Genomic DNA, 12,354 nt, shown 5'->3' with positions numbered 1-12,354 from the left:
CAGATTGATGATAAATTCAGCTGCAAAACATCAACTGGTGTTCAGTTACTCGCGCTAACTCAGAGAAACACTCTCACGCGGAGAAACAGTGACGTCACATTACCCAAATCCTTCTCGCTTATTCCCAGATGATTCTCCAGCTCCGTGCACACCTTCGACACCAAGGATAAATACTCGAGACGTTGTATTTCGTCCGAAGCAGCCATTTTTTTCTGCCGTTTGTTGTTATTTCTGACCAGGAAGTGGTTTCTTCTTCTACTTCTTTTCTTTTTTCCGTTTGAGCTCCGCCCGCACGTGACGCGGCGCTGCTTCCCCCTAGCGGCCAACAGGCAGATGACAGTAATGCAGGCTAAAACCAGAGGTTGAGGGGAACTAGTGCATCCGCCTAAGTACTGTATAATACAAGGTACTTGTATTTTACTTGAGTTTTCCCCTATAATGCTACAATATACTTCCACTCCACTCATTTGATTATTAATAATGTATTATTTGTATAAAGTATGATGCATTATGGGTTTAGCTGGTAGAAAAAAATCCTCCACCTTTATAAGATATTCCTTTATTAGTGATGTTTTACAAAAATAAATCACTAATTATAATTTAGTCACACAACAGATATAGTCTGAAACGGGCCATTGTGCACAAGTACTTTTCATAGAATTACAAATTATCCGATACTTCTGGTATATTTGATCGTCAATACTTTTGTACTATTATTTAAGTAAGAATTATGAATGCATACATTTTTCTTGTAACAGAGTTGCAGTTATATTACAACTTCTACTTTTTACTCAAAGAATACAGGACAAAGTATCTATTCACTGTGGTTCTGCTACTCTTAGATCTTTTACCGAAGTACTTCTTCCACCACGACAACCCAAAGGTTTTACATTTATTCCCCTTCAACCAGCTGCAACATCAAAAGGCTGCTAAATAATACAAAGAGGGATACATCTTGCTGTTTATTGAAGGCTTTGAATTGTGATAATTTGTATGCATTTAGCTGATTAATAGCCTGACATGTACTGAAGTGAAATATTTTCTTTTTGTGCAACGGACAACACCACATTCTCCGATCGATAACCTCGGTATCTACGGCACCTTCCCTTCCACTTAAGAGTTCACAACAAAAACAAAATCCAAGGGTTAAAAAAAAATCTTGTATTTAATGAGGACACATCGTCATAGTTCAGCAGAGCAAAGCAACAGTCTTCGATACGCAGACGAGTGACAGTTGTCGGAGCTACAGTACAAAATCTATCAAACATACGCCGTTCAATATTTATGGTGCGACAACTTTTGACTAGTGAAGCGTAACGACTCCGTTATGATCAGGTCTCATTCGGGCATAACGTTATGCTTTCTGTTTACAGAGTCAAAATAAATAGTCCACCGTCTCTCAGAATCTCATCACAGAAGATCCACTTTTAAACTTGACAACTGAAAAGTTGTTATTTTTGTTCCAGTATTAGTGCCATTAAAAAATATTAGATCCACGGTTCCTAAAATAATGACACTAAAATTCAGACCTAGACTTCTGGGGGGAAATGTACAACATTTTAGTTTTTTTAAGTGAACTCTGAAGTGGCGACGATACAAAACCACCAGAGCTTTTGCACGTCGACCCATCTGACTCATCATCATCAAAACATTTTTGTTTTTCATGACGTCACGCTCATCAGCGGCGCCGGAAGGCCCGAGAGATCCTCCAGGCGTTGGGCTCCTCGTAGCGGTTGTAGAGCGGCTCGAGGCGCTGCTGCTTCTTCTGCTTGCTGAGGCGCGTCGGGTCGGACACCTTGAAGAAGGCCGGAGAAAACTCCACCAGCCAGCGCGGGTCGATGGTGGTCACCTCCCGCATGTACTCCTTGGTGGTGAGCACCAGCTCGTGGTACACGACCCTGCAGGATGAGAGGGGAAGGAAAGTCATGCGGCCGTTTCACATTTGGAAATGATCACAGAGGTAAATAAAGACATGTATTGTTGGGGTTGCCGTACCACTCGGGCTGCCGGTTGAACAGAGCGCTGGAGGGGTGGATGTACACCACCTGCTGGTCGATCAGCGTGCGGTAGCCCTCCTGAGGGTCCTTTTTGGCCGCGTTCCTGAAGAAGCCACTGCAGATGGCCTTCTGGACCCGGACGGTCGCTTTACCACAAGACACCACGTCCAGCTTGTGTCTGGAGAGAAGAGAGGTTCATGAGACGCATAGAAAAACAACCTTTTTTTAGGCCCTTTCCTCGAAAATATCATACCCATAAAGGGTGCATCTCTGCAAGCACTAGGGCTATTTGAATAATGTGGGTGTTATAATAAAAGGTACACATGTGAGATATTGTTCAGATGTGTAAATATCAGTTTACATGTTACTGGTTAAGAGTAAATGAAGATGACACAGAAAAAAATTAAAAGGTTTCAGTTCCGCCGAGAAAAAAAAACACTTTCAGGATGATTATTTCTTTGAAATGATGCAGCTGGAAGGTCCAACTCTAACCCAAATCATAGCTCAATATGTGAATATTCTCTAACCAAAATCATAGCACAATATGTGAACATTCTCTCTGCAAAGGTTGACTTTGATAAAGTGAAGCAGAACAAAGTTAAAGAGGGTTTAGAACAGAGAAAATTCAGGTGAGGACTCATTTGCACATGTGTGACATTTGAATTTTCTCATGCACCAAGCCATGTATTTCACTTGTATATTACTTATGGTGTTCAATACATCCAAATACAGCAGTTTTTTCTTCATAAAACAAGCTATGATTTACAGTTTTACATAACAATCTCTCAGTCTGGGGATGGGTTTTTAAAAGGTTAATCATTCCAGATCGAGTCGCTCACGTGTCATCTTAATAACGTCATACCTGTCCATGATTCCCAGCATCTGCTTGCGGATGTCCTGGGCTCTGCGCAGGGAGCGGGCCTGGATGAAGTTCTCGTAACACCAGGGGTTGGAGAACTTGTTGTTCTTCCAGGAGTTGTAGACGGCCAGCAGGGTGAGGTGGTCGCCCTCCGGCTGGTGGAACTTTGCCTTCTTCTGGTCCGCCAGGGCCTGCTTGTCCTTTAGCGCAAGAAAAAGAGGGAAAAAGGTGTGTTGAGTCATCTGAGCGGCCTTTTGGAGAATACCAATTAAATTATTTTGGAAGCAATATAGACCGATCAACCGGTAAACACTTTTACTTTTATTAATTAAGGCCCTGTATGATTGATCTATACTCTGGGAAAATAAAGGTAAAATAAAGAGAAAAAACTATCAGAGAGGATTTAAAGACAGCAACTAATGAACAAAACTTGAGGAAATATTTTATACTTATTTTTTTAATGGGTCTACAAACAAAACAACCAAAAGCTAAATTGTCAATATGTTATTTTATGATGAACTTAATATATTTACGCGCAGGCAGAGTAAATAAACTTAGTTATTTATCAGTTTCCATGGAGTAAAACACTCATGATGATAATACATTTTAACTTCAGTTTTCAAACATAAATGCAGTAAGTCATATTAAATAAATGCAGTAAGTCATATGAAATATAAGGCGGTGGAATACCTTCGGCCTGTAGAAGACATTCTGCACAGACAGCATGGACACGATGGTTAGCATCTCCTCGCTGCAGCCCAGATGGACGGACATGATCAGCATTTTACACAACATCGGCTCCAGAGGGAACTCGGCCATCTGGAAGGGAAAGGAGGAAAAGATTAAATACAATTAAAATTGGAGCAATGCTAAAAATGAAGACAAGAGGAACGTGAAGGGCATAATAGAATTTAGAAAGAACATTGCATTATACATAATTTGTTTATTCAAACTACAAAGTGCATGAATGTGATTTGATGCAGATTTATTCTCTTCATCTTCGCAGCAGAAGTAAGAGCGTCCCTCACCCTTCTCCCCAGCCGCGTGAGCAAGCCTTCGTCATCCAGAGCGCCCAGAGTGTAGAGCTGCTCCATGGCCGTGATCAGCGTCTCCATGGGAGGAGCGTCCATGAAGTCAAAGGACAGGAGGTCGTTGATGCCCATCGCCTGGTAGAGGAAACACAAATGAGTTGAAGTTAGATGATAACTTCAAGAGTTTAGCCGACACATTATTTATCTGCTGCTCTGCTTATGCAACTATATGTTTCTATATAGGAGTCGTTGCAGAACATTGTAGTGTCAAGTTAAGAGAGGTTGAAACATTTACACTCCTTTAAAAAAACAAATTATATATATATAAAATTAAATAAATAAAAAACACACCCTTTGCTGAATTTCTACCTGGTGCTAGTCCTAAACACACGCAGATGTGTGGGATAAGAAGGCGTTAGTGACTGTTTACCTTCAGGGACAGCACGGTGCTGGCCAGGTTGGTTCTCTGGATCTCGGGCACGTTGGTGGTCAGCATCTCGTCCCGGTAGGCCCTCTCCGTGTAGAGCCGGTACGTCTTCCCGGGGCCTGTTCGGCCGGCTCGACCGGCCCTCTGCTTGGCCTGGGCCTGCAATTCAGATTTTAATTTAACAATTCAGTAATTGCTGAACTATCAGGCAACATTGGCGTTTTTTCTCTCCTGCAACATCAAATAGATGATGAATATGCGGTACCTGTGAGATGGGAGTCACCACCAGCTGGTCGATGCCCGTCTTCGAGTTGTACACTTTCTGCTTGACGAAGCCGGGATCCACAACATAATAGATTCCATCGATGGTCAGAGACGTCTCTGCAATGTTTGTGGCAATGACCACCTGACAGGAGGAAAAATAATTTAATAATAATTTAATTTTTAGCACATTGTTTTAGAAATGTCAGCCAGGGAAGTTGCTTTTAGTAGACTATTAGAAGTAGAAAACACACATTAAATAAATAAAACTGTAAAAAGGTGTCAGTTGAAGATCCAATGAGACGTCACAAGACACAAAGACTATTTACTGAATATTTCATACAAATAAGACCATTTATACAAGCAGAAAGATAATCAAGATAAAAATAGTTTTCCAGGATACAGATATATTTGGACTATTATGCATCAATAAACCAGAAATAGATAATGTGTTATGATTTTAGATAACTAATGTTCCGCCTCAAACATAACTAAAGATGGAGTTTGGTGACACGGTGAAGTGGGATCATGGGAAACGGAGACTTGCCTTCATTCAAATAATTTGTCTGTGTTTAAAATATTTGGGATAATGTAAATACACAAGTAAAAAAAGTAGTTTTGAGGCATTTCAATGCAGAAGAGTATTTGTAGTTTATTGTTATTATATGGCGGTTATGGTCACCTTTCTGCTGCCCGGAGGTGCCGGGTCAAAGATCCTGGTCTGCATCTCGCTGGGCAGGGCGGAGTAAACCGGCAGAATAATCAGCTCAGGAACATCCGGCCCCAGTGACTTCATTCGCTCATACAGGATCTCACAGGCGGTGTCGATCTCTTCCTGTCCCGTCAGAAACACCAGGACGTCACCTGCAAACACACAGAAGGGAACGTTGGATTCTGACACACACCGATATTTGGGTCCACTGGGGGAAAAGGACACTTTTAAACATCCGACATACCCGGAGGCTCGGTCAGGTGAATCTGCATGACCGTGATGAGGCTGGCGTCCAGGTAGTCCGTCTCAGGCTCTTTGGTGTAGAGAACCTCCACCGGATACGTTCTTCCTGGGATGGTGAAGATGGGCGCCTCGTAGAAATACTGGGAGAACTTCACGGCGTCCAGTGTGGCCGAGGTTACGATCAGCTTCATGTCCGTGCGCTTCTGTACAGTCTGAGGCGGACGAAGGAAACGCTCAGTGTCTCTCACAAGTGACCCGACTCATTCCACTAAATGTGTGAACACGAAGCGCATCCTGCTCACCTTCTTGAGCAAACCGAAGAGAACGTCGGTGTGGATCGTCCTCTCGTGGGCTTCGTCCAACATGATGATGGCGTACTGGCCCAGCTCAGAGTCGATCAGACACTCTCTCAACAGCATGCCGTCAGTCATGTACTTGATCACCGTCTCGGGACTGGTGCAGTCCTCAAAACGGATGGTGTAACCCACCTACGGCAAAACAAATGTGTATATTAGCCATCTTGAGATTTTGAACGAAGCTAATATACATTTCGACAAATCGCTCACCTCTTGCCCCAGACAGCAACCGTACTCCTCAGAGACTCGCTTGGCCACGGACATGGCGGCCACACGACGGGGCTGCGTGCAGCCGATCTTCCCCCGGGTGGTGTAGCCCGCCTCCGCCAGGTACTGAGTGATCTGCGTGGTCTTACCGGACCCCGTCTCTCCGATCACAATCAGGATCTGGTTGTCGTGAACGGCCTGTGACGGATTGACACGAAGCAAACGTTACAAATTGGGCCCCGTTTGTAGTATATCTCGGTTTTAAAAAGAATAAAGGCGTTGGAGAAAAACTGATTTCCTCTCAAATATATGGGGTCTTATGGCCTGGGACTTCTGGGTGAACTTCCCTTACATAAAGCCAGCTACTTGGCCCAGTTTAGGAGTCCAGTGATCCGTTATATCTGTATGTTCCTTACTGAAGAATACGTTGGATCTCTGACTCTGCTCCTTTTTTGCAAAGAATACATGTCCTGATTAATGATTTTATGGTGTTGAGTAACAATTCTAACAAAAAGTAATGATACTACAGACTTAGCAACCACTTGCACTGTGGCATTTATGCTGTATATTTTCCTTTAGCCACATTTCTGGAAGTGTTGTTTGCATTTAGACAGAAGCTTCAACACAACACACACAGCATAAATGTACTTAAGCTTCAACATCTGCTTCATCGGACTCATTCATAAACTCCCATGTGGCGCATCCCACTTTTAATCTGTGACGAACCTGAATGAGCTGCTCCTTCAGCTTGTAGATGGGCAGACTCTCCCTCTGCTCCAGGATGGACATCTGGGTCTTCTTTCCGTAGGAGGCCTTGTTGCCTCCAAAAGCATGCTTCTTCCACTCTGGGATGTCATTGGGCATCATGCCAATGCCCCTCATGTTCGCTGCAATCTGCCGACCATCAACTGGAAAAGAGGAGTAGAAGTGCGCTTGATAATGAAGGAAATGCCGCAACTAAAGAATCGTATCGCATCCGATCTGCGTGACTACGGCAGGAAACAGCCTGGGCCCCATGACGGGGACACAAAGAGCGCTGGACCGTGGCGATACTATTCCATCCGGCCAGATCTGGAGGCTGCAGGAAGCTAGATAACCATCTCCAGTGCTGGCGAGCCTGAGGGACGCTGCCTGCCATCGTGGAGCAGGTATGACTCAGACTGCGGTTTTGATGAAGCAAAGCTTCAAGACTTTATTCAGAACGGGATTGTGCAAAAAGCAAAAGATAAAACTAATTATATATATAAAATCTAAAGGGACAGGGTGAGATAATCAATATGCAAATTTCAAACTGGCAGATGGTTTTTATGGCTACACGGGGATTTGAAGAATCATTCTTCAAAATCAACTTCGGAAATCACTTAATGTGCACGTCTAATGGATTTCTTACCGTCTGGCAGCGGGTCGACCCAGTGTTTATTCAGCCCCATGGGGATGGAGTCCATCTCTGCCTCCCGTGCAGCCTGCTTCAGCTCCCGTCTCTCTTTGGCCAGAGCGCTCTGCATCATGGCGGCTTGAGACAGAGAGCCATCTGGATTCTATGGCCAGAGGGGAGAAACGGGACCGCATCACTCAAGAGCACAGGATTACAGACGCCATGTATGTTTAGAGTCCCCGAAAATGTATGTTGAACAGCTCTGTTAGATAAACAAGTTATCTTTCTCAGATGAGAACTCTTTTCTAATAATTGTTTGACTTAATATTTCCCAGAATCTTGAGCTGAAAGACAGAGCAGATGCAACTAACTTAACTGTTAAAAGAAAGTCTAAACTTTCACTGTAGTCTCCCCTCGGTGTATTCAGAAAGATATGCGATACAACATGTGCAGACGTGTTCAGTACCTTGACAATCTTAACGGGGCTCATGTCCATGCTTTGTTTGGTGTGTCCCCTCAGGAATGGGGGTTCCTCTTCAACCAGCTCAATTTCCAAATCTTCATCTGAATGGCAGAGAACACGATCAATGAGCAAGCAGTCAAACTCCCCCAAAAGTCTTTTATATCGTAAAGTAAGACATCAAAAGAGGCTGATCTTTGACATTCCCTGCTATAATTTTCACTAGGTTTGGCGTGGTAGCATACTGTCGTTTGCTAAGTAGCACTAAACACAAAGTACAACCGAGGCTTCTTACCCTCTTCATCATCAACTTTAGGAAGGATCCCGGTCTCGTCGTCGAAATCGGGGAACTCTTCTTTAGACAAGACGTTGGCAGCAATCATCTAAGGGCAGACAAAGAGCATGAGTGTTTGAAAAAAATTAAATAGCAGTTCAGTGGCATTAAATGTGCGCAGAGAGCCATGTTGTATAAAGACCCACCTGTTTGATCTCCCACTTCTCGGGGTCAGAGATCTTGGTGAGCCTCTTGCGCTCCAGGGTGTCGTCCTGCTCCAGCTCGGGGGGGTGGCCCAGTTTCAGGTTGCTCGGCCGGTCCGGGTTCCTCATGGAGATCTCGTCCCCTCCGTCTGGGCCCACGTTCCTCCTCCTGTTGGGGTTCAGGTCCTCTCCCGTCTCCTGGTCCACATCCTGGCGAAGAGAGGGGGGAGCAGAAAATCAGCCAATTTACTTGCTGACAATTAAGAGAAGAAGTATTTCACAATATACGCTCCAAATATCTCATGAGAAATTCACTTAACCGCTTAATCACTAAATCAGAAGATAACGACTCACTGGCTGAAACAATTATAGGCTCGGTTATAAAAGGGAATATCAGATTAAATTAATTAAAAACAAGCGCAAACATAATCTAGAAATCAGTTAAGCACTAATGTGCAATCAAGATCTCAATTTTCCAACCTGGGTCCCACAAAGAAATCTGCACACAATGAATGTATTCTACTTCAGACTAACTTCACAGAAATGTTTCATAAGTCATCCTCTGATGTTCTTACCTTCATACTGAGGCTGGTCTTGGAGCCGGTGAATGAAAGCACCTTGATCTTGACTCTCTGGCCTTTGCTGACGACATCAGCGACGTTAGCCACGCGGCCTTCTCTACGCAGCTCGGAAATGTGGACCAGACCCTCCCATCGTTTCCTACGAACAGAGAACAGCATGGTTTACTCACTGAATAACAGACTGATAGACGCAGTACTTTCCTGGTAACTTATGCTCCATGTGTGCACCACAAATCAGAGGAATGCACCTGCGATTCAATTTACAGACGTGATGTTAATTAGTAAACAGGAGGTTGAGCTTTCGCTCTGAAGTTAAGTCAATGTTGTATTAACGGCGCTTATGAATGAATACTAGGGCTGCACTGAATGTCTTATAATAATATAAGTGTAGCCTAATATTCAACTGTGCAGAAATAGCGTGTTTACACAGAATGAATAGACATGAAAAACATGTATATTTGGTACATTCCTACTTAATACTGACCGTAATCCCTCCAGCTGAACAAAGCATCCAAACTGCATGATACTGGTGATTTTGCCGTTGTATATGTCTCCAACAGAAGGTTCTTCTGGCGGCGGGCGGTCCACATGTTTGTCCTTCCAGCGATCAGAGTCTTTGTCTTTATCTTGGTCTTTTTTGGGACTGGCTGGGCACTCAGACCAGCGGGAAGATTTGTCCCTTCTTTTGCCGCGATCTCTGTCTCTGTCGCCATCCTTGTCTCTGTCGCCATCTCTGTGCCGATCTCTGGAGGGAGACCTGGACCTGGAGCGGTGCCGTTTTTTCCTGTCCTTCGCTCGATCTCTGTCTCTGTCTCTGTCTCTGCTTCGGTCTCGATCTCGCCGTCTGTCTCTTTCTCTGCTTTTGCTGCGACTTCGGCTTTGGCGTCGGCTCTTTTCTGATCTGCTAGTATAAAAAGTACATAAACATCAGCCACAGTTGACATGTGACCCTAAAAAGAGTTGAATTGAAAAAAGTGGAAATGCACATTTGCTGGTTGTTTCATTTGTTATCCTATAAGATAAGAAAATCCTTTATTAGTCCCTCAGTGGGGAAATTGCGGGAATACAGCAGCCTTGCATACAATAGAGACACATAGTAAAAAAAAGTAATATAAATAAAATAACATAACAATAAACAGTAGTAAAACAGTAAGAAGAATATAGTATCGATTTCCAATTAAATATACAGACGGAATAAGAGTATATATATATATATATATATATATATATATATATATATATATATATATATATATATATATATATATATAGATAGAAGTACTTAAACGTATTTATATTGCACCAGCTGAGTACAATTAAAGTGTCCACAGTGAGTAAAGTGACCAAGTGTCCAAAAGTGATTAAGTGATCATGGTTTACTGAAAGCTCAGTGTGTTGTGCAGCCTGACAGCAGCGGGGAGAAAGGACTTTCGGTACCTCTCCCTCAGACACCGGGGGTGAATCAGCCGGTGACTGAAGGAGCAGTGCAGCGCTGCAAAAAAGCAAACATCTCTTACATGTAAAATATAGTTTTAAGAATGTGACCAGCGTTATCCATCTTACCTGCTCTTGCTGCTTTTAGGCACTGTCCCGCTGACACTGGGCAAAAACATCTCCAGCTCCATCATGGCATCAGCTGCTACCTTCACATCATCTTCATCTAGTAGCTTCTGAGAAAGTCATTCAAATAAAACAATTAGCCCCACAGAAGCACACTACTTTTACTGATCTTTGTTTAGATTTCTTATCAAATTCACTTCTGGAATACTGCATTATTATAGGCATATTAGCCATCGCTGGTACGTGACTCCCTTTACTAACTTTGAGAATGCATACACAGCGAGGCGCAGACTAGTGTCAAAATTCCATTTCCACATAACTCTACTCCAGTTTCATTTTCTAAACACCACAGCCACCATCAGAGTATCTAAGGTGGTTCATTAGTATGTATTAAATAGAGTTTCATAGCCAACGTACCTTTGGTGCCGGATCATCCGCTCTACACAGTGCAGGAAACAACTCCTTCATCTTGTCCTTCCCCGTCTTCGGCTTGACCTCAGCCTCAGAGACTGAAAATGGACGGTTATTCGTTAATTGTAGTTTTGATTGTACTCCGGTGTGTGTGTGTGTGTGTGTGTGTGTGTGTGTATATATATATATATATATAGTTGCACAGTACAAATATTGACCAAATACAAGTAAATAATACACAATATTTATGGGGGAAATGTCTCTTGGGGTAAAATAAGCTATTTGATTATGTTTTTCTGGAACGTTATGCAGAGTGAACATGTTTAGTATATTGACACCTTGGCTGCTCGGTTGTCACATTAACTTACCTTTAATCGTAGAGGACTTGGGTGGAGGTCGCATAGTCTGGATGAGCCTGAGCAAATTACCGACGAGCGAATCCTACAATGAACACAAAACAGTCGATAAACTCTGATTAGTTAAGGTTAGAGTTAACTAGCGTTTAGTTGTTTATGCTAGCTGTAGCCAGTGTCTGGCTGTTAGCTTAATGTTGCGTTGAACTTACTGTGAATTCGGCTCCATTTTTGAGCAAAAGATCTTTGAATCCATCAAAGGTTGGTTCTTTCTCCGCGAGGTCGATGACAAATTCAGCTGCGACACAATTCAAAAACAAAATCAACAAGACACTCAATGCTAATGTAGCCTGCTCGTGCTAGCTTAGTTAGTTAACGTTGAAAAACGTTGAAAACTCTCGTAATACTGAGACGTAACTTTACTACAAGCCCACAGTTTACGTAACACTCTCCATAGCACAACTCTGGGATTAAAAAAACGGCCAGTTTAACATAAAACACTGTAGCTAGCTAACAACAGCTAACTAGCTACTTAGCACAAGCTAGCCAGCTAGCTAGCTATCCGGGATTCTTCTTCTTCGCCACAAAACGACTCACCTAAATCTTTGTCACTTATTCCCAAATGGTTGTCAAGCTCCGTGCAGACCTTTGACACCAAAGACAGATATTCAAGCTGCGACAGCTCGTCGACTCCACCGTCAGCCATTCTCCTCGAGTCGTGTTTTGTTTCAGAGAAGGAAGACACGAGCAGACATTATTGAACGTGGGCAACTTCCGGTTACGACTTTTTACGTCAAGTACGTAAAAAACAGTCGTGCCAATACTTGCCGCACGATGGCGCTAAAATTCCTAATATCTGAATCTGAAACGTTTATTTACCAACATACAAGGAATTTTACTTGGTGAAAGGTAATAATAAAAATAATAAACAACAAAGAGAAATAATTTAAATATAAATACGGTAAACAAACAAACAAACAAATAGATAACAGTACAACAAGTATTTTTTATAAAATAAAAGTGGCAAGTGGTATTTTAATAAAG

The 12,354-nt window shown here is 42.8% G+C and overlaps 1 protein-coding gene across 2 annotated transcripts; it reads right to left on the bottom strand.

Moving 5' to 3' along the window:
• Positions 1-1,536: 1,536 nt before the first annotated feature.
• On the bottom strand, positions 1,537-12,016 carry LOC306753603 (ATP-dependent RNA helicase DHX8; the record flags this gene model as incomplete). 2 transcript variants are annotated; one of them, XM_079237491.1, is made up of 23 exons in its annotated part: positions 1,537-1,898; positions 1,996-2,175; positions 2,860-3,056; positions 3,547-3,675; positions 3,885-4,022; positions 4,318-4,473; positions 4,580-4,720; positions 5,258-5,439; positions 5,532-5,742; positions 5,833-6,018; positions 6,097-6,291; positions 6,820-7,001; positions 7,484-7,631; positions 7,935-8,032; positions 8,224-8,311; positions 8,409-8,615; positions 8,981-9,125; positions 9,471-9,890; positions 10,550-10,656; positions 10,964-11,055; positions 11,326-11,398; positions 11,523-11,608; positions 11,908-12,016. In XM_079237491.1, the coding sequence occupies 23 exons, from the start codon at positions 12,014-12,016 to the stop codon at positions 1,679-1,681; spliced, it is 3,690 nt and encodes a 1,229-aa protein (XP_079093617.1). In that variant the 3' UTR covers positions 1,537-1,678. The 2 variants fall into 2 exon arrangements, with proteins under 2 accessions (XP_079093617.1, XP_079093618.1); XM_079237492.1 differs by having other exon boundaries at positions 9,471-9,887.
• Between the last annotated feature and the right edge of the window lie 338 nt (positions 12,017-12,354).

Source organism: Taurulus bubalis, assembly GCF_910589615.1.
Source record: "Taurulus bubalis genome assembly, chromosome: 2".
Taxonomy (NCBI): domain Eukaryota; kingdom Metazoa; phylum Chordata; class Actinopteri; order Perciformes; family Cottidae; genus Taurulus; species Taurulus bubalis.
This window is presented reverse-complemented; position numbering and strand designations above follow the sequence as displayed.